Below are 22,620 nucleotides of genomic sequence, written 5' to 3'. Positions count from 1 at the left end.
AGATAAAGAGAAGCCCTTGTCGAAATTAAATCACGATGCTGGAAACACAGCAGGACCATCACCTGAAAAGGAAAAGTTGGCCTAGTGGTTTGGATGGTCTTTCTGATATTTGTCAAAACATAAAACAGGATGTCAGGTTTCCTGCCCCACCACCCGAAGAGTCAGGGAATGCATCCCCACCATCATTATAGCCTCACAGCCATTTAATGCTCCAAGGAGCATTAATTGACCTTCCACCCCTCACTCCCGCTTGGAGAGTTGCTTGCCAGTGTGATTGGTCGGCAGCTCTGTAGTTCCAGCAGTGCCAGTGGCAGCAGTGGCCAGGACTGGGACTACAAGCAGTCCCCAGTTTCTAAGTCCAAGACCAGGCAAATGCGGGGTGTTTTACGGAGAAGAGGTAAGGCCTGAGGGGGATGGGTGTCTTGATGACAAGGCCAGGGGTTGGGCGAGAGTGCCTCTGAGTGGGGGCAGACCTTGGTGGGGGGGTGCCCATTGTGGGAAGGGAGCCCTTGAGGGAAGTGCCCCCTCCTTCTCGCCTGGGCCTGAACAGGGTGACCTGCCCAGCTTACCCCCTTCCCCTGAACTCCTCCCAACAGCTTCAAAGTTGGGGAGCAGGTGAGAAGCAGCCCTTGAGTGGTGAATGGTATTGCCCATCTCTCGTAAAATTGCAGACAAGTCGGGGCCAGGAGGGAGGGTGACAGGAATGTTAACTGGGGAATTTTGCCCCCCACCCCCACCACCATCCCCCACCACCAGTGCAAACCCGACAGCAGAGGACCATAAAATTCTGCTCTTTGAAAATTTAAGGCACATTTGGCCCATTGTGTCTGTGTCGGACAAAAACGAGCAATCAAACCTGACCCTACTTTCCAGCTCTTGATCAGTAGCTCTGACAGTAATGGCACCTCAAACACATATCCACATATTTTAAAATGCGATGAGAGTTTCTGCCTCTGCTACCCTTTCAGGCAGAGAGTCCCAGACACCCGCCACCCAATGATTGAAACATTTTTCCACAACTCCTTTCTAATCCTCCTAATTACTTTAAACTTATGTCTCAGGTTATTCGACCTCTTTGATAAGGGAAATAACTCCTCCTTACCCATTCTTTCTAGGGCCCTTGTCATTTTCTACACCTCAATTAAATCTTCCCTCTACCTCCTCTGATCTGAAGAAAACAACCCCAGCCTATCCAGTTTTGCCTCATAGTTAAAATTCTCAATTTCTGGAAACATTTTCTGCTTTTATTTCAGATTTCCAGCATCTATGGTATTTTGCTTTTGTAACTTCAGGAATCTGTGGATATGCACTCCAGGTCCCTCTTCTTCTGTGCTTCTCAGTATCTTATTATTTATTCTTCCCTTTACCCTTGCCTTCTCTGCCCTTCCCATGTTCATTACCTTGCACTTTCTCTGGACTGAATTACATTTCCAACACACCACCCACCTGACCAGCCCATTGCTATCCTTCTGCAGTCAATAGCTTTCTTCCTCATTAATCAGCTACATAGCCAATTCTTTTACCTCCAAACTTCTTCATGCCCCTACATTTAAGTCTAAATCACTGATATATACCACGCAAAGCAAGAGATCCAGTACTGAGCCCTATGGAACCCCCTGGAAACAACATTCCTGTCACAAAAATACCCGTCGACCATTACCCTTTACTTCCTGACTCCGAATCAATTGTGGGTCCAACTTGCCCCCTTCACATGGGTCCCATGAACTTTTAATTTTCTGACCAGTCTGCCGTGTGGGACCTTGTCAAAAGCTTTGTGAAAATCCATCTAACATGCTCATCGGCCCTCCTTGTTACCTTCTCAAAACATTCAAGCAAGTTAGTCAGCCACAACATTCCCTGAACAAATCCATGGTGACTGCCCTTGATTAATCTGTGCCTTTATAAATAATTTATACCTTCCCTCTGAATTTCTTCCAATAATTTGCTCATCCCCGAGGTTAGGTTGACTGCCCTGTAATTACTCAGGCTGTCCAACTATCTCTTCCTTCCTTCTTAAACAACCGTACAATGTTAGTGGTCCTCCAGCACCAGCCAAATGCTAAGCTGTTCAAATAATTGGCACCCCATCCAACACTTCAAATATTCACTCTGTCCACCACCAGTGCACATTGACTGCCATGTGTAAATGAATGTTGACCTTGCAGATGAAGTCCACATTCCCTGAATGAATAAAATTTTTAAAAATCAACTCTGGAGATACGTTGAACCACTGAAACTGATCAATTGCAGTTCATCATCACCCGAGCTCTGATCTCTGACTGTCTTGGATCATTCTCCATCCTGTGCAGTGTTCTGTATGCACTATTATCAAACTGCTATCATAGCAGCTGATTTTATAGCTTTTAAACATCTTTCTTGTGGAATTTGCCAATGATTTTGAATTGCATCAAGACTATTAAATCAAATTACTGATTAGAATGGACACTTTACTGAAACTATTTAGGGAGATATGTATGTACATCTCTCTCAGTCCTGTTTTATGTTTCATAACTAGTATAATGAGAATGCAGGAGTGAAGAAGTGATGAATCTGTACAAGGCAATGGTTAGGCCACAGTTTGAGTCCAGTATCCCGAGTACCCAATTCGAAAGAAAATTAAAACCACAGGAATGAGAAACTATGATTATGATGAGAGACTTGAGATGTTAGGCATTTTACCCCTTGATTAGAGAAGGCTAAGAGATTTATTAGTCTTCATAAAATTATGAAGGGTTTTGATGGGATGAATATGGAAAAACTATTTTTGTTGGTTGAAGAGTTAATGCTATGGGGTCATCAATTCAAAATTGTCATGAAGAGAATGAGGAGATTAGTTTTTTTAAAAAATCATAAGTTGAGTCAGAGACCATTGCAACTTTTAGTAAGAATTGGATAAGCTTTTGAAGCAAAGGAAGATAAAGGGCAGTGGGAGGCCGTGCGGCAGCGGGATTAATTTTGAATTGCTCTAGCAAACAGACGTGTTGAACCGGATGAACTCCTCCTGTGCTACTGACGTTGATGGTTCTTAACAATTTACATTTGATGATGAGAGGGACAGAGGTGAAGATGAGAAGGATGAAATGCGCATATGACAGATGTCAGGTAGAAAATACAAAGGAGAATCAGGCTGAATATAGGCGGACCGGAGACGAAGTGAAGAAACTAATAAAAGCAAGGAGAGAGCATGAAAAGAGACTGGCAACTAACAAAAAAGGGAATCCAAGGTCTTCTATAAGCATGTAAATAATAAAACATATGAACAAGGAGCCACTCAGCCCCTCGAGCCTACTCCGCCATTTAATAAGATCATGGTTGATAGTAACCTCAAATCTGCATCCCACCTATCAGCCCCTTGCTTACCAAGAACCTATCCACCTCTGCCTTAAAAATATTCAAAGACTCTGCTTCCACCTTTTCAGGAAAAGAGTTCCAAAGACTCTCAACCCTCTGAGTGAAAAAATGTCACCTCATCTCTGTTTTAAATGGGCGACTCCTTATTTTTAAACAGTGACTCCTATTCCTAGAATCTCCCACAAGAGGAAACATCCTCTCCACATCCACCCTGTCAAGACCCCCCCCCCAGGATCTTATATGTTTCAATCAAGTCGCCTTTTACTCTTCTAAACTCCAGTGGATACCAGGGTGGTAAAAGAAAGATTAGGGCCAATTAGGGACAAAAAAGGGGACTTGCATGTAGAGGCTGGAGAAATAGTGGAGGTATTGAACAAGTACTTTGCATCTGTCTTTACAAAGGAAGAAGATGCTACCCAGGCCAAGGTAAGAGAGGAGGTAACTGGTAAACTAGAAGACTTTACAATTGAGGAGGAGGAGGTTCTGGAAAGGCTATCTTTACTTAAAATAGACAATGTACCAGGACCGGATGAGATGCATCCAAGGGTACTGAGGGAAGTGAGTGTGGAAATTTCAGAGGCACTAATAATCTTCCAGTCTTCCTTAGGCACAGGGGAGGTGCCAGAGGACTGGAGAATTGCGAATGTTACATCCTTGTTCAAAAAGGGGTGCAAGGATAAAGCTGGCAACTACAGACCAGTCAGTTTGACCTCAGTGGCAGGAAACTTCTAGAAGCTAAAGTTCGGGATAAAATCAGTAGTCACTGAGACAAGTGCAGGGTAATTAAGGAAAGCCTGAGGAATTTTCCATTGAGGGAAAATCATGTTTAACTAACTTGCTGGAGTATTTTGAGGAGGTGACAGACGAGGTTGATAAGGGAAACAGTGTGGTGTGGTATATATGGATTTTCAAAAGGCATTTGATAGAGTGCCACACAACAGGCTTATGAGCAAAATTCGAGGTCATAGAATAAAAGGGAAAATAGGCATTTGGATAGGAAATTGGCTGAGTGACAGGAAACAGAGAGCAGTGATAAATGGTTGTTTTCAGATTGGAGGAAGGTTTGTAATGGAGTTCCCCAGGGGTCAGTGTTGGGACCCTTGCTCTTCCTGATATATATTAATGACCTTGACTGTGGTGTGCAGGGGATAATTTCAAAAATTGCGGATGATATGAAGATTGAAAATGTTGTCAACTGTGATGAGGATAGTCTTAAACTTCAAAAAATATGGACACGGTGGATTGGGCAGACAAGTGGCAGATGAAGTTCAATGCAGAGAAGCGTGAGGTGATCCATTTTGTCAGGAAGAATACGATGGGACAGTGTAAAATAAAGGGAGGGACTCTAGAGGAGGTGCAGGAAAAGAGAGACCTGGTTTATTTGTACATAGGTCATTGAAGATGGCAGGGCATGTTGAGAGAGCAGTTAATAAAGCACATAGTATCTTGGGCTTTATTAATAGGGGCATTGAGTACAAGAGTAAGGAGGTCAAGTTGAACTTGTATAAGACACTAGTTAGGCCTCATCTGGAGTACTACATCCAGTTCTGTGCGCCATACTTGAGGAAGGATGTGAAGGCATTGGAGAGAGTACAGAGGAGCTTCACAAGAATGATTCCAGGGATATAGAACTGTAGCTATGAGGATAGATTGGAGAGGTTGGGACTTTTCCTTGGCGAAAAGAAGGTTGAGAGGAGACTTGATAGAGGTATTCAAGATCCTGAGGAGTATGGACATGGTAAATAGTGAGAAACTGTTCCCACTCAAAAGAACATAAAGAACTGGAGGGCACAGATTCAAAATAATTGGCAAAAGGAGTGAATGTGATGTGATGAAAAAATTTTTTTACCCAGAAGGTGGTTGAAGTCTGGAACGAACTTCCTGAAAGGATGGTGGAGGCAGGTTCGATTGAGGTATTCAAAAGGGAATTGGATTGCTACCTGAAAGGAAAGAATGTGCAAAGTTACGGGATTGGGCAGGAGAGTGGGTCGAGGTGGAATGCTCTTTCATAGACCCAGTGCAGACTCAATGAGCCGAATGGCCTCCTTCTGCACTGTAAAGATTCTGTGATTCTAAATCTACAAAGACAGCCTGGGTAAAGTGGAGGAGTGATGCAGTGTTGTTTGTCAGTTTGAAGAGGTAACCCTTTACTTGCTCTAAGGAAGGATACAAAGTGATACAGACCAGCGGAGTCAATGAGGCCAGTCAACTCCTTGCAGCGTCAAAACTGGAGGGATGTAGCTGAGGCTGTGTTCTAATATATAGTGTCAGTCGTGGTTTAGTTGGTAGCGCACCACCTCTGAGTCAGAAGGTTGTGGGTTCAAGTCTCACTCCAGGACTTTGAGCACAAAAATTAAGGTTAACACTCCAGGTAGTACTGAGGGAGGGCTGCACTGTCGAAGGTAGCATCTTTCAGATAGGACAGTAAACTGAGGCCCCGTCTTGCAGTTAAGACAGTAAACCAAGGCCCCGTCTATTCTATCAGGTGCATGTAAAAGATCCCATGGCGCTATTTTGAAGAAGAACAAGAGACTTATCTCTGTTGTCCTGGCCAATATTTACCCCTCAGTCAACACCCGAAAAATGCAGGATATCTGGTCATTATCACACTGCTGTTTGTGGGAGATTGCTATGCACATATTGACAACTGTGTTTCCTGGAAAAACTCAGCAGGTCTGGCAGCATCTGCGGAGAGGAGCACAGTTAACGTTTCGAGTCCGAATGACCCTTCAACAGAACTTGGTTAGTTGTAAGGTGCTTTGAGATGCCTGGTGGTCATGAGAGGTGCTATATAAACGCAAGCCTGTTTGTAATTTTGTGAAGGATGACCAGCAGCTTCATCTCAAAGCCCTGGGTCAATTCAAAAAATTCTGTTAGAAGCTGAGTTGCAAAAGTACACACTGTGCACACTGAAGTATTCTGTGACAGTGTTGTAGGCAGGAACTCTGTGCTTGTATGTAGAACTGTAAATGCAGGTTTTGTCCTTAATTGGTGAATCAAGGTTCTTACAGCATCCATTAGCTTATTGAAGTTGACTTGTTGGTGTGCAGAGACTATTTCTCAAAGTCTGTGCTCCAAACACACATCGTATCTGTGAAGTATCTTTTTTTGTTACAGTTATCCTTTCAGCTGCATTCTATTATGCCGAGTAGTTCAGGAAGCAGCTAATTGACGGCAGCATTGGGATTCCTTCCATTATTTTGCTGATATTGGGAATAAACCGAAGGGGTGGTAATTGGCCAGGTTAGATTTGTCCTACTGTTTGTGGTTTAGACATAATGAACAAGTGGAACAGCAATGGCAGGAGTTTCTGGGAGTAATTTGGGAGACACAGCAAAAATTCATCCCTAGGATGAAGAAGCATACTAAAGGGAGGACGAGGCAACCATGGCTGACAAGGGAAGTCAGGGACAGCATAAAAGCTAAAGAGAAAGCATACAATGCGACGAAGAGCAGTGGGAAACCAGGGGATTGGGAAGCCTACAAAGACCAACAGAGGACAACTAAAAAAGAAATAAGGAGGGAGAAGATTAAATATGAGGGTAAACTAGCCAGTAAGATAAAAGAAGATTGCAAGAGTTTTTTTAGATATATAAAGGGTAAGAGAGAGGCAGAAGTGGACATTGGGCCACTGGAAAATTACGCTGGAGAAGTAGTAGTGGGGAACAAAGAAATGGCGGAGGAACTGAATAGGTACTTTGCTTCAGTCTTCTCAGTGGAAGACATGAGTGACATCCCCAAAGTTCAAGAGAGTCGGGGGGCAGAGGTGAGTATGGTGGCCATTACCAAGGAGAAGGTGCTAGGAAAACTGAAAGGTCTGAAGTTGGATAAATCACCTGGACCAGATGGATTACGCCCCAGAGTTCTGAAGGAGATAGCTGAAGAGCCTGACCTCGGTCGTTGGTAAGATTTTGGAGTCCATTATTAAGGATGAGATTTCAGAATACTTGGAAGTGCATGGTAAAATAGGGCAAAGTCAGCATGGTTTCATCAAGGGGAGGTCATGCCTGACAAATCTGTTAGAATTCTTTGAGGAGGTAACGAGTAGGTTAGACAAAGGAGAGCCAATGGATGTTATCTACTTGGACTTCCAGAAGGCCTTTGACAAGGTGCCTCACAGGAGCCTGCTCAGTAAGATAAGAGCCCATGGCGTTAGAGGCAAGGTACTGGCATGGATAGAAGATTGGCTATCTGGCAGGAGGCAGAGAATGGGGATAAGGGGGTCCTTCTCAGGATGGTGGCCAATGACTAGTGGAGTTCCGCAGGGGTCAGTGTTGGGACCACAACTTTAATGATCTAGATGAAGGAACTGAGGGCATCCTGGCTAAGTTTGCAGATGATACAAAGATAGGTGGAGGGACATGTAGTATTGAGGAGGCGGAGAGGCTGCTGAAGGATTTGGACAGGTTAGGAGAATGGGCAAAGAAGTGGCAGATGGAATACAACGTGGGTAAGTGTGAGGTCATGCACTTTGGTAGGAAGAATAGAGGCATAGACTATTTTCTAAATGGGGAGAGAATTCAGAAATCTGGAGTGCAAAGGGACTTGGGAGTCCTAGTCCAGGATTCTCTTAAGGTTAACTTGCAGGTTGAGTCGGTGGTTAGGAAGGCAAATGCAATGTTGGCATTTATTTCGAGAGGACTAGAATGTAAAAGCAGGGATGTGCTGCTGAGGCTTCATAACGCTCTGGTCAGACCACATTTAGAATATTGTGAGCAATTTTGGGCCCCGTATCTCAGGAAGGATGTTCTGGCCCTGGAGAGGGTCCAGAGGAGGTTCACGAGAATGATCCCAGGAATGAAAGGTTTAACATATGAGGAACGTTTGAGGGCTCTGGGTCTATACTCGATGGAGTTTAGAAGGATATGGGGGGATCTGATTGAAACTTACAGGCCTGGATAGAGTGGACGTGGGGAAGATGTTTCCGTTAGTAGGAGAGACTAGGACCCGAGGGCAGAGCCTCAGAGTAAAGGGAAGACCTTTTATAACAGAGATGAGGAGAAACTTCTTTAGCCAGAGAGTGGTGAATCTATGGAATTCATTGCCACAGAAGGCTGTGGAGGCCAGGTCATTGAGTGTATTTAAGACCGAGATAGATAGGTTCTTGATTGGTAAGGGGATCAAAGGTTATGGGGAGAAGGCGGGAGAATGGGGTTGAGAAACTTATCAGCCATGATTGAATGGCGGAGCAGACTCGATGGGCCGAACGGCCTAATTTCTGCTCCTATGTCTTATGGTCTAATCTTCCATATTATTGGTTGGATACTAGATTCATAGTTTTACTTTGTTGGGGTATGGTTTGGGGAAGGTTAGTTCTGATGCAGAGTTCTTCAACACCACAGCTGGGATGTTGTCAGAGCCTAAGCCTGAATATATCTCAGCAGAAAGATTTATCCATTACATGACACTTAATTTTCTATTGATCTGTCATATTGAATGTTGTTTAAGTGGAAGATTTGACATGATCATGGGCACTGTCTTGAGGGGGTGATTGTTGGAAGATTGTTGTGTTTGGTATTACCTTTGCATAGATATGAGCTGGTGTACACACAAAAAAATTACCTTTTTCATTTTTTCACCTTCTCACCAAACTGTCAACTTGGATCATAAATGGAAGCAGAAAATGTTGAAAATACTTAGCAGGTCAGGCAGCATCCATGAAGAGAGAAGTAGGTCAAAAATCTTTCGTCAAAAGCACAATAGTACAGCTTCTGGAAATCTGAAATAAAAACAAAATGCTGGAAATACACAGCAGGTCAGGCAGCATCAGTTGAGGTTTCAGGTTGATGATCAACTGTGTTACTGCTTTATGGAAGCTTTAACAAAAAAATTGGTTGGTTGATGAGAAAACAGAATCAGTCAATAACAGATTTTCTTCTATGTGAGGGCCACAATACAAATGTAAGTCATATTGGAGAACATTTAGATGTAATGATATCATAAACACTTTTACACAGAATGGATTTACATTTCCAAGATAGCAGACTCACAGATGGTTCTTAGCACAGTGCATCTGTTAATTCTGCTCTCACATGCTGTTTGGACATATTAACTCGCGTCCATGTGCTGTTGTTCTCCTTTCTTAATGAATCTAAAATGCCCATTAATCTTTAAATGTCTTCAAACTGTGACCTCAATGCAGGACGTGCTCGAGTCCAATGAAAAGTTGAAATTGCAAACCAAAGAGCTTAAAGATGCCCATAGCCAACGTAAAGTGGCAATGCAGGAGTTCTCAGAGATGAACGAGAAAGTCACAGATCTGCGTTCCCAAAAACAGAAGCTTTCCCGACAGCTCCGGGACAAAGAGGAGGAGATGGAAGTGGTAATGCAGAAAGCTGAGAGTTTGCGCCAGGATCTACGGAGAATGGAACGCACCAAAAAAGATGTGGGTTTGATTTTCTGCTTTGGATTGGGATTGTGGGCAAGTTAATGGTTTTGCCACATGTTGCCTTTCACTTAAAGTTCCACAGCACTATTCTTCAGGAACCACAGGTGAAATGTTTTGTAAGGGGACAGAAGGGTTTTGTGTGGGGTTGCAGCACTGAGAGCTGTTCTCTGCATGGGATTTTTATTTGTCTTTGAATGTTAGGCTTTCTTCCCATTGACTGCATTAAGTAATTTTCTCCCACGGGCTTGTGCTAGAGTACTGTAGTTGTTCAGTACCTCGTCCAAGTGGCTATTCTTCACCGTGATTCTCAACAGTGAGTATTGGCAGGCAGTTTGCCTGCTGATGGACTTCACAGCAAAGCTCAATGCCATCCTCAATAAGTGTGCTCACTTTCCAGCAAGGAGCACCAGAGCACATCTGGAGCGGGGTCCGTGGCTAATTCCAGATCGTTTCCTCCCTGACGCATGAATTCTCGCACTCCATTGGCCAGCACCATAAAAATGGGGAAGATTCCCTCCCTTCACCAAATCATGCATTCAACCACTCGATCATCAAAATGTGTTCATCTAAGTTTACTACTCCTTCATGGCTATTTACAGAGAGGTGAATTACACTGATGGGATATTAACCTACAAATTACTTATGCAGCTAGTTCTAGTTGTCGAGTCTGGTGTTGGTGGATCATCTCTTGGATGCAGTTAGAAAATGAGTTGTAATTTGTAATTGAAACCAAAATCTGCGCAACTGGTGAAGAAATACTGTGATCATGCACAGTATGACTAAGATATTGAGTGCAGCACAAGTATCAGAGAATGTCATCTGCACCTAAATACTGCTCAATAGCTATTATAAAACAGCATCTTTCATAAAATTACAATTTTTGCTTTTGCTACATCTGTTTTATTTCACTTTCTCATCATCTCCCCATTACGTTACATTTTTGGGGTGGGAGGTTGGTCGGTAGAAGTTTAAATTTCACCCAAAAGATAGCACCTTGAACAGTCTAGCACATGTCTGAGTTGTGTTGGGACCCATCACCCTGCTGAAGAATTTCCAGACTGAAAATTCACAATTGGCTTACTAAATCAAATAGCATGGTTTGGTTGTTCACAATAAGCAGAGTACAGACTGTACTCAACCAGACCTCACTTCGAAAAACCCAAAACAAAATGTCTACTGTTTGATGTGATTCCATGATTGGGTAACACTTGCTGAACGATCCTGAATGTGCCAATTGCTACTCTAACAACAATTTAAGATAAACAGTTGAGCTTGTAAAATGGCTCATTTACACTTGCTGAAAGCAATATACGTTCATATGCAGGGGCCAGTTCTCTGCAAACAAAAGGAATATGGTCAAACCTTGCACCTTTTTTGAATTACCAGGAGGTTGGGGAGCCTATAATTCCTTGTTGCGTTCTCTATGGCAACATCTCGACCAATCGGAGTTGACTTTCCAACCAATCAGCATCCTTTTCTCCTGTAGTATGAATTGTGATTGTTTGAAAGTTGACATTCTTGCGCTTGTCCCGATGAGTGCAAGACAATAAGTTTCGGCAACATGCCTCTCTTTTCAGAAATACACAGTAATTATTGGGTAAGATTGTAGTACATTTCTGGTCACTACATTACACAAAGGATGAGATCACAATGGAGAGGGTACAGCAGAGATTTATGGAGATGTTGACAAAATTGGAGCATTTTAGCTATGAGGAAAAATTGCTGAAGCTAGGTTTGTTTTCTTTGGAACAGAGGAATTTGAGGAGAGATTTAATTAAGATGTAAAAAATTATGAGGGGCCTGGATAGAATGGATAGGAAGGACCTGGTGATTGTGATTGTATAGGTATTGCACGGTTAGCAGTTTGTGATTTCACACCTGAATTTGAATCAAATCTCTCCTCTCTGCTAACTTCAGCTATGAACCAAGTTCAACTTCTGAAACATGAGCCTAAAGCACATGATACTGAACTAACAAATTCCCTCATGATGGCAGGTTTTGGGAATGAAAATGTTACACAGGTGTGAAATAAAGAATGGTTTTCAGTTGGATTTGATGTGCTTTATTTGGGGCATACAAGAGGAAGCTTTCCTACAGTCTGTGGTGTATCTGATCTGGGAGCACTCTTTGCTTGTGTCAGAAGACTGTGGGTTCAAACTTTGCTCCAGGACACAAGTATACAATCATTACAATGTACTGAGGGAATATAGTATTTCAGGCCCTACTTTCCTTTCTCCTTAGTGTTGTCTGACCTGTTGAGTATTTTAGCATTTATTTTTAAAATGTTTGCAACCTTTCTTGAACGGGATACAGAGACCACTGTACAATTATCAACTTACTAATTTGAATGTATAAATTTAAGAAAATATTCAAAGTTAGGTCTCGATCGACACTGTTCAGGTTGTATGTTACTAAAACTCGTGAAGGCTGTCAGTGCTGAGAGGATTTGATGGTTTGACAGTTCTGTTTTTAATTTGGTTATCTTCATGGCTGTTATGTACTTTGTGTATTATTCATGGTATATATTTTCCCCAACCAGTTGGATGTGCAGATGGAACAATCAACAGCAGAAGCATCCAAGGAACGAAAACTGCGAGAGCGGAGTGAACAGTACTCAAAGCAACTGGAGGATGAGCTCGAGGGGCTCAAGGTGAGAAGCTGATATGAAAATTTTAAAACATGTTTAATTCCTTGCATTGGTTTGTCTCTGATTCTAGTAGCAATAGCAATGAATGATGAGACACCGAGAGATGGCTCAGTGTTTCCCAAAGAGAAATGGTAAAATATGACAGCTCAGCCCCAGGCAGACGTCAGTGAATTGCAGAATAACACCGAGAGAGAAAGTGAGGAAAGGGGTTCATGACTCTTCTTGGCAGAATAGAAGAGGATGTGGGGACTTGAAGGCAATAAGAGAGGAAGCGTATTGAAGTTTTGTTGTTTGGAATCAGTGTGGCCTCCTTTCTGCCGTAATGACTCTGTGACTATCTTGTATAATCAACTTGTAATCTAACCCTTTGATTCAGATATCAGAAAGGAGGCCATTCAGCCCATTGAATCCCTGCCAGCTCTTGAGAGCAATCCAGTCATTTCCGCTCCGGGCAGTAACCACCAAGTGGTGATTCCTGCCTCCGGGTCCTCACTCACTCTTCTGGGCAGTGATTGCTGTATCTGAGCCCTCTTTTTGCCTGCTCTTCTAGGTGATGGTTACTGCCTCCGGGTCCTCACCCACTCTGGCTCTCCACTGCCAACAGCCTCTCCTCTTGCGCTGTTTTCAGATTTCCCACTGCCTCTACACTTGCCACCCGCTCTCCTAGCGGAAGTCTCACTATTTTTAGCTCTCACCGCTCTCCTCGGGCCAACAGCGAGATCACGAGGCAGCCACTGCTCTTTATGGATCCCAGGGAGAGCGGTCCTGTGGGAAGAAGAAAAGAGGACAGTAGGAGTATGTGTGTCTGTATGTCCTAGGCCCACACTGCAGAGCCTGGTCTCCAGTCGCCTTGGCCCACCTTGTCACTAGACCAAGGCCTTACTCCATGAAGCCTGTGTGGTAGCTGGTGTGCAACCGCCACCCCATGTTAAAAGAACACGCGCACAGGCATTTTCCACCCCTTTAAAATGAAGTTAGGGACCTGGAATGTAAGAACCCACATGACAACCCCAACAGCGACAGACCGGAACGGCATACTGCTGCCATTGCCTGGGAGCTCAGATGTTTCGACATTGACATTGCCGCCCTAAGTGAGACCAGGCAGTAGGGGAAATCCAGCTCAAGGAACAAGGTGGCGGTTACACCTTCATCTGGAAAGGTAAGTCCAAAGAGGAATTTTACTCCAGCCTCGAACAATCCCTGGCCCGAGTCCCAGCGGGCGATAAGCTGATCCTCTGTCAGAGAGACAAGTATAAGGCCTCATGGCAACACCCTTGCTCCAAGCACTGGCACCTGCTCGACTACATCATTGTCTGGCTGAGGGACTGCAAGGACATGCGTATGACCCACGCCATGAAGGAGCTGACGACTGATGGATGGGCCACCGCCTAATTTGCTCTGTCATCAACATCAATGTAGCCCCAAAGCAGCAATGGCAACAGAAACAATGCTGCAGGAAAATCAGCTCAAGGGCCCTGATGAGAGAGCCCTATTCAGCCAGCGCCTCACTGCCAACCTGGCAACTCCTGGTGACCGAGAGACGCAGTGTCCACAGCGCCTGGTCTGCCCTCAAGGCGTCCATCATCAGCACCTGTGAAGAGACGCTTGGTCACTCGACCAGGAAACACCAAAACTGGTTCGATGAGAGCGACCAAGAGGTCCAGGAGATGATAAACCGCAAGCGCAAGGCATTTCTGAACCTGAAACAGCAACCCAACTCGAGAGCAAGAAAGCAGCTCTACGGACGGCTGAAGGCTGAGGTCCAGCAAAAAACCTGCAACTCGAACAGATGGTGGGTGGAGAAAGCGCAGGAGTTCCAACAGTTAGCCAACTACCATGGTGTGCAAGGTTTCTTTAGCGCAGGCAAGATCACCTACAGCCCAAGCACCCAAGGCCCCACACCATTGCTGGCCAAGAACAGAGAGGTGCTCATCAAGCATAGAGAGGCAGTCAGCACCTGCTGGAAGGAGCACTTCGAGGATGATCTTAACAGACACGCTGTCTTCAACGCAAGTGTCCTCAACTCCATCCCGCAGCAAGCTACCCACCACCATCTCAGCACAACCTCAACCTGGCATGAGGTAGAAAAGGTCATTCGACAGCTAGAGGCATCAGGAGTAGATGGAATCTTCGCCAATGCACTAAAGAATGGCGGAGAAGTACTATCGGTGTGAATACATAGCCTCATCTCTCTTATCTGGAAGGAGGAGAGCGTGCCAGCAGATCCCAGAGATGGTGTATTCGTGACCATCTTCAAGAAAGGTGACAAGTCCGACTGCGGTAACTATAGAAGAATCTCCCTGTTGTCGGCCATAGGGAAGGTCATCGCAAGAATTCTCCTCAATCGCCTTCTCCCTGTGGCTGAAGAGCTCCTCCCGGAGCCGCAATGTGGATTCTGCCCACTAAGAGACAACAGACATGATGTTCACCATGCGGCAACTGCAAGAGAAATGCAGGGAACAAGACCAACCCTTGTACATGGCCTTCTTTGACCTCACACAAGCCTTCGACATTCTCAACTGCAAAGGATTATGGAGCATCCTCCTCTGTTTCGGCTGTCCCCAAAAGCTTGTCACCACCTTCTGTCTGCTCTGCGATGACATGCAAACCATGATCCTGACCAATTGATCCACCACAGACTCAATCCACATTTGGACAAGGGTCAAACAAGGCTGTGTCATCACACCAATGCTCTTCTCGATCTTCCTTTTGCTGCAATGTGCCATCTCACCCTCAGCAAGCTCCCCGCTGGAGTGGAGCTAAACTACAGAACAAGCAGGAACCTGTTCAACCTTCGCTGCCCACAGGCCAGATCCAAGGTCGTCCCATTCTCTGTCATTGAACTACAGTATGCAGACGATGCTTGTGTCTGCGCACGCTCAGAGGCCGAGCTCCAAGCCATTGTCATCATCTTCACCGAGACGTACGAGGGCATGGGCCTTACTTTAAACATCAGTAAGCCCTCTACCAACCTGCCCCCTCCACACCGCACTCCCCCCGGTTATCAAAATCCACGACGAGGCCTTGGACAATGTGAGCCACTTTCTATACCTTGGAAGCCTACTGTCAACAAGGGCAGACATCGACGATGAGGTTCAACACAGCCTTCGGTGTGCCAGCGCAGCCTTCGGCCGCTTGAGGAAGAGAGTGTTTGAAGACCTGAACCTCAAACCCAGCACCAAGCTCATTGTCCACAGAGCAGTAATGATACCCACCATCCTATATGGCTCAGAGACTTGGACTATGTACAGCAGGCACCTCAAAACTCTGGAGGTACCACCAGCGCTGTCTCCGCAAGATCCTACAAATCCATTGGCAGGATGGGCGCATCAACGTCAGTGTTCTCACTCAGGCCAATATCCCCAGCATCGAAGCATTGACCACGCTCGATCAGCTCCACTGGGCGGGCCGCATCGTCCAGATACCTGACACCCAAAACAAGCGCTCTATTTGGAGCTTCGACATGACAAGTGAGCCCCAGGAGGGCAGAGGAAACACTTCAAGGACACCCTCAAAGCCTCCTTGAAAAGGTGCAACGTCCCCACCGACATCTGGGAATCACTGGTCCCAGGACCGCCCTAAGTGGAGGGAAAGCATCCTTTCAACACCTTGAGTCTCATTGCCAAGGGCTAGCTGAATAAGACAAAACGTAGGAGCAGAAGTAGGCTATTCAGCCCATTGAGTCTGCTCCGCTATTCAATGAGATCATGGTTGATCTGATAATCCTCAGCTCCACTTTCCTGCTTTTCCCCATAACCCTTGATTCCCTTACTGATTAAAAATCTGTCTATCTCAGCCTTGAAGCCAGTGAAAGGAGCACGTGGCAGCCCTGGCACACCACCCACCCGTTCCTCCTACCACTGTCTGCCCCACCTGTGACGTTTTTTAAAAATTCATTCATAGGATGTGGGCTCCGTTGGCTGGGCCAACATTTACTTCCCATCTCTGGTTGCCTTTGAGAAGGTGGTGGTAAGCTGCCTTCTTGAACCGCTGCAGTCCATGTGGTGAAGGTACACCCACTTTGTAGCGGGTTGATACAACTGAGTGGCTTGCTCGGCCATTTCAAAGGGCAGTTAAGTGTCAGCCACATTGCTGTGGGCCTGGAGTCACATGTAGGCCAGTCCAGGTAAGGACAGCAGATTAAAAGCAAAATACTGCGGATGCTGGAAATCTGAAACATGCTGGAAAAACTCAGCAGGTCTAACAGCATCTGTGGAGAGAGAAACACAGTTAACGTTTCGAGCTCGTATGACTCTGAAGAAGAGTCATACTTACTCGAAACGTTAACTCTGTTTTTCTAAGGACAACATATTTCCTTCCCAAAAGAACATTAATGAACCAGGTGGGTTTTTACAACAATCAACAATGGTTTCATTGTCATCATTAGTCTTTTAATTCCAGTTTTTTATTGAATCACCTTAAATCTGCTGTGACAGAGACTGTAGGTCACGCATTGGACTCTTCAGTCACCTGACAACGCATTTTTGGTCCATCTCTGACACTTCTCTTCCCTTCCTTGACCTCTCTGTCTCAATTTCTGATGATAGACTGTCCACCAATATCCATTACAAGCCTACCGACTCCCACAGCTACCTCGACTACAGCTCCTCACACCCCGCTTCCTGTAAAGACTCCATCCCATTCTCTCAGTTCCTTCACCTCCGTCGCATCTGTTCTGATGACGCTACCTTCAAAAACAGCTCCTCTGACATGTCCTCCTTCTTCCTTAACCGAGGTTTTCCATCCACGGTCGTTGACAGGGCCCTCAACCGTGTCCGGCCCATATCCCGCGCATCCTCCCTCACGCCTTCTCCTCCTTCCCAGAAACATGATAGGGTCCCCCTTGTCCTCACTTATCACCCCACCAGCCTCCGCATTCAAAGGATCATCCTCCGCCATTTCCGCCAACTCCAGCATGATGCCACCACCAAACACATCTTCCCTTCACCCCCCCTGACGGCATTCCGTAGGGATCGTTCCCTCCGGGACACCCTGGTCCACTCCTTCATCACCCCCTACTCCTCAACCCCCACTTATGGCACCTCCCCATGCCCACGCAGAAGATGCAACACCTGCCCCTTCACTTCCTCTCTCCTCACCGTCCAAGGGCCCAAACACTCCTTTCAAGTGAAGCAGCATTTCACTTGCATTTCCCCTAACTTAGTCTACTGCATTCGTTGCTCCCAATGCAGTCTCCTCTACATTGGAGAGACCAAACGCAAACTGGGCGACCGCTTTGCAGAACACCTGCGGTCTGTCCGCAAGAAAGACTCAAACCTCCCTGTCGCTTGCCATTTTAACACTCCACCCTGTTCTCTTGCCCACATGTCTGTCCTTGGCTTGCTGCATTGTTCCAGTGAAGCCCAACGCAAACTGGAGGAACAGCACCTCATCTTCCGACTAGGCACTTTACAGCCTTCCGGGCTGAATATTGAATTCAACAACTTTAGATCTTAAACTCCCCCTCCCCCCATCCCCACCCCGTTTCTCCCCCCCCCCCACCTTTTTTTTTCAATAATTTATATAGATTCTTCTTTGCCCACCTATTTCCATTATTTTTAAATCTAAAACTAAAACCTTGTTAGTCTGTCCACCCCACCCCCACTAGAGCTGTACTTTGAGTATCCTGTCTTCCATTCTTAATTAGCACTTTTCTTAGACAAATATCACCACCTTCAACACCTCTTTGATCCTTTTGTCTGTGACATCTTTTGATTATCTGCTCCTATCACTGCTTATCTCCACAATCACCACACCCTCAACTTCTCTCTTCCCGCCCCCCCCCCCCGCCACCCCCCCCACCTTAAACCAGTTTATATTTCACCTCTCTCCTAACTATGCTTCAGTTCTGCCGAAGGGCCATGAGGACTCGAAACGTTAACTGGTTTCTTCTCCGCCGATGCTGCCAGACCTGCTGAGTTTTTCCAGGTAGTTCTGTTTTTGTTTTGGATTTCCAGCATCCGCAGTAGCTTTTAGCTTTTTGTTTTTAACGCATTTTTAGTGTGGAATCAAGTCATCCTCAACCCCGAGGGACAGCCGAAGAAGAAAAAGGAATCAGTGCACAAAGAATAGATAATAAATTAGCTGAAGTATAACCTACTTTAGAAACTGACACTTTTCGAACTCATAATCCAGCAGCTTTCAAATGTAGTTGTATAGGCCTCCTGTAAATATTAATACTCATGGGACCCCCCTGAAAATATTGTTATCCCACAAGGTGCTATCATTTGTGAGAAACTTTTTTTTAATTAATACATTACAAGTAATAAATACACTATTATAGTTTACAAATGCAGAAAAATAAGCAAACCTGATCATTTTGAAAGCCAGATCCAAGGTTTATTTGCATGACCCACGAGTGTTTGGGGATCCTCATTTGAAAAGTAGCCCTCTGGTCAGAGCATTTAAAAGTTTGAAGTGTTTTTGCTTTTCTTCAGTTCCCAGGCCTTATTCTCATTTGGTAGAAGCAGAAAAAATAGGGTTCAAGTACAGACAGTTCAGCATTATCCCAGCAGAGATCAGTAGGGTGCTTGCTAGAAGTACTGCACTGGGATTGTTAATGAGCAATTAAGTATAATTTTAATGAGCTTAACTACTGCCAGCTCTTGGTAGCAAGATTGGACAAGTTGGGCTTCAGATGTAAGTTATACCATATAAAGAATAAACTTGACGTCTTTATGTCTGAATTGGCTATGGTTGATTTTGGCCTCTCTGTTGCCTATAAGTAATAAAACTCAAATTGAAGTGGTGAACCCAAGGATAGTCAGGAATAAAATAGACAATTTTAGTTTTTTTTTAACATTAGGCAGTATAAAAAAGTAACCAACTGTACTTTTATATCTCTGAATATATTTTGTTAACAGAAAAAGCAGATTGGACGTTCCCCTGGTGTGAGCAGTACGGAGCATCAGCAGGAAGTGACAAAGCTCAAAGCTGATCTGGAGAAAAAGAGCGTGTTCTACGAGGAGGAGCTGGCCAAACGGGAAGCCCTGCATATGACTGAGATCAAGAACTTGAAGAAGGAACTACGAGATGCAGAGGGACAGCATCTCGCCCTGAAGAAAGAAATAATGATCCTTAAAGACAAGCTGGAAAAAACCAGAAGAGAAAGGTAAGGATGCAGGTTTACTCCACTTGCTCCCATTGAAAACCTACAGAAGGGCCTGGCTTCTGAACCAGCTGAGGATATTTATTCGATTCCTGCTGAAATGTCCATGGGCTTGAGAATGAATGCAGGAAGAAAGAAAGAATGTTTAGTTATGTAGTGCCTTTTACATCCTCAGATCGTCTCAGAGTGATTCACAGCCAATCAATTACCTTTCTTCACAATCAGAATTTTAATGGCACAGAAGGAGGCCATTCAGCCCTTCGTGTCTGCACCGGCTCTCCAAACGAGCATTATGACCTAGTGCCATTGCCCTGCCTTTTTCCCGTACCCTTGCACATTGTTTCTATTCAAATAATCATTTAATGTCCCCTTGAATGCCTCGATTGAAACTGCCTCCACCACATTTCGAGGCAGTGTATTCCAGACTCAAACCACTCGTGTGAAAAATTTTGTTTCTCACGTCACGTTTGCCTCTTTTGCAAATCAATTTAAATCTGTGCCCTCTCGTTCTTGATCCTATTACAAGCGGGAACAGCTTCTCCCTATCTACCCTGTCCAGCCCCCTCATGATTTTGAACATCGCTATCAAATCTCCTCTTAGCCTTTTTCTCTCCAAGGAGAACAGTCCCAACCTCTCCAATCTATCCTCATAGCTGAAGTTTCTCATCCTTGGAACCATTCTTGTAAACCTCATCTGCACTCTCTCCAATGTGTTCACATCCTTCCTATAGTGTGGCACCCAGAACTGTAGCCAATACTCCAGCTGAGGTCTACGAGTGTCTTATATAATTTCAGCATAACCTTTTGTTTTATTCGTTCATGGTGTCACTGTGCCCTTGAGAACTGAGTGGCTTGTTAGGGCATTCTGAAGACACATATAGGCCAGACCAGGTAAGAACAGATTTCCTTCCCTACAGGATGTTGGTGAACCAGATGGGTTTTTATGACAATCAACAACGGTTTCATTGGATTCAAATGTCACCATCTGCCTTGGTGGGATTCGAATCCAGGTCCCTAGAGAATTACCCTGGGTCTCTGGAGTACTAATCCAGTGACAATACCACTACACCACTGCCTCCCTGTTGTTGTACTCTATGCCCCTATTAATAAAGCCCACGACACTAAATGCTTTATTAACTGCTCTCTCCACCTATCCTGCCACCTTCAATGATCTACGCACATATACACCCAACCCTTTCTGCCCTTGCACCCCCTTCAGAATTTCACCCTTTATTTTATATTGTCTGTTCAGGTTCTTCCTACCAAAATGCATCACCTCACACTTCTCCACATTGAACTTCATCTGCCACCTATCTGCCCCCTCCACCAACTTGTCTATGTCCTCTTGTTCCACACCATCTTTCTCGCAGCTCACAACACATCCCAAGCTTCATATCATCCGCAAACTTTGAAATTGTCCCCTGCATACCAAGATCTAGATCATTAATATATATCAGGAAAAGCAAGGGTCCCAATACTGACCCCTGGTGAACTCCACAAACCTTCCTCCAGCCTGAAAAATATCCATTGACCATTACTCTCTGCTTCCTATTTTTCAGCCAGTTTTGTATCCACATTGCTACTGTCCCTTTTATTCCATAAGCAATAACTTTTCTCACAAGTCTGTTGTGTGGCACTGTGCCAAATGCGTTTTGAAAGTCCATGTACACCACATCAACAAATTACCCTCATCGACCTTTTCTTTTGAAGTAGTTATCAGTTATTAGATAATCAGTTGTTATGTGAAAGCCATTATTTTAAGAGCATGGGGAGAGTGGGAGGGAAGAGAGAGATTCTTCCTAATTGAATCGTTCCAGTTGGAAGATGAGCAGGGAGTTTCCCTGGTGTCCTGACCAGTACTCCTTCCTCAATGAATAACACCAAAAAGAACAAATTCACTAGTTATTTAATACACCTACTGTTTGTGAGATCTTGCTGTTCATAAATAGACTGCTGTGTTGTCCACATCGTAACAGTGGCTATATTAAGTTGATATAAAGAAATTTTGAACTATCTTGAGAATGTGATACAGTACTATGTAAATTTCACTTTTTTTTTCTTTAATGCTGCTTTAAAGCTATGGGGAGGGATTTTGAAAGATGCATCAGTTTGGACATCTGACAATGTCTGTATCCATCTTGCATCTCTAATCGGTTAGGAGAATTTTACCACAAACTTGCATGGACTCGCTATTGATGATATCCATTGTCTGCTAAGAACATAAGAACTATAAGCATGAGTGGGCCATTTGACCCCTTGAACCCGCTCCACCATTCAGTAAGATAATGGCTGATTTTCTACCTCAGCTGCACGTTCCTGAACTATCCCAAAATCTATTGATTCACTTAATATCCAAAAATCTGTCAATCTCTCACTTGAATATATTCAACAACTGAGCATTCACAGCTCTCTGGAACAGACAATTGCAATGCTTCACAACCCTTAAGAGTGAAGAAATTTCAAATCATCTCAATCCTAAATGGCCAACCCCTTATTCTGAGACTCTAACCCCCAGTTCTGGACCCCAGGCAGGGGAAACATACTCCCAGCATCTACCTTGTCAAACCCCTTAAGAAAATGCTTCTATGAGGTCACTTTACATTCTTCTAAACTCTTGAGAATGTATACTGAAGTGATTTCGTTTGTGGATTGAAGGCTGCGTAGGTTGAACGGTTTCCTATCTGTTTGTATAGATTTTTTCCACGCCTGTGGGTAATTTGCTGTAGGTGAGGTGCAGTATTGCAGTGAGGAAAATGGAGAAGAGAGTTGATCTAATGATTTAACCCCAGGCTTCAGTGAGATAGGATTTGTAGTGGCCCCACTGGTGAGAATCCTCACAGCTTGCATGTCACCATGGAATAGGCAGAGGGTGGTGGCAAATTTCTGAGGGCAGCCAAATTTGAGGAGGATACCCCATAAGCCTTTGCAGTTAACAGAGTCAAAGGTTTTCATGAGGTTGAAAAAGGCCATGAGCAACAGTCAGTGCTGCTCCTTATACTTTTCTTGAATTTGCTGTGCAGTGAAGATCATGTCTATGATATCTCTTGATGAGCGAAAACCACACTGTGACTCTGGAAGGAGTTTCTCAGCCACTGTGACAGACAGCAGGGAGACACTTCTCTAGTT

At 44.6% G+C, this 22,620-nt stretch overlaps 1 protein-coding gene across 6 annotated transcripts in view; it reads left to right on the top strand.

Moving 5' to 3' along the window:
* LOC144681055 (serine/threonine-protein kinase MRCK alpha-like) overlaps positions 1-22,620 on the top strand; it is a 607,421-nt gene that overhangs the window by 452,398 nt on the left and 132,403 nt on the right. For 4 of the 6 annotated variants that reach the window (XM_078542746.1, XM_078542744.1, XM_078542745.1 and 1 more), the window contains exons 13-15: positions 9,494-9,736; positions 12,279-12,389; positions 19,250-19,497. In XM_078542746.1, coding sequence (XP_078398872.1) covers positions 9,494-9,736; positions 12,279-12,389; positions 19,250-19,497 — 602 coding nt within the window. The remainder of the gene's footprint in view (positions 1-9,493; positions 9,737-12,278; positions 12,390-19,249; positions 19,498-22,620) is intronic. The other 2 variants (XM_078542748.1, XM_078542747.1) reach the window with 1 other exon arrangement.

The sequence above is a fragment of the Cetorhinus maximus genome, chromosome 5 (genome assembly GCF_964194155.1).
Source record: "Cetorhinus maximus chromosome 5, sCetMax3.hap1.1, whole genome shotgun sequence".
Taxonomy (NCBI): domain Eukaryota; kingdom Metazoa; phylum Chordata; class Chondrichthyes; order Lamniformes; family Cetorhinidae; genus Cetorhinus; species Cetorhinus maximus.
This window is presented reverse-complemented; position numbering and strand designations above follow the sequence as displayed.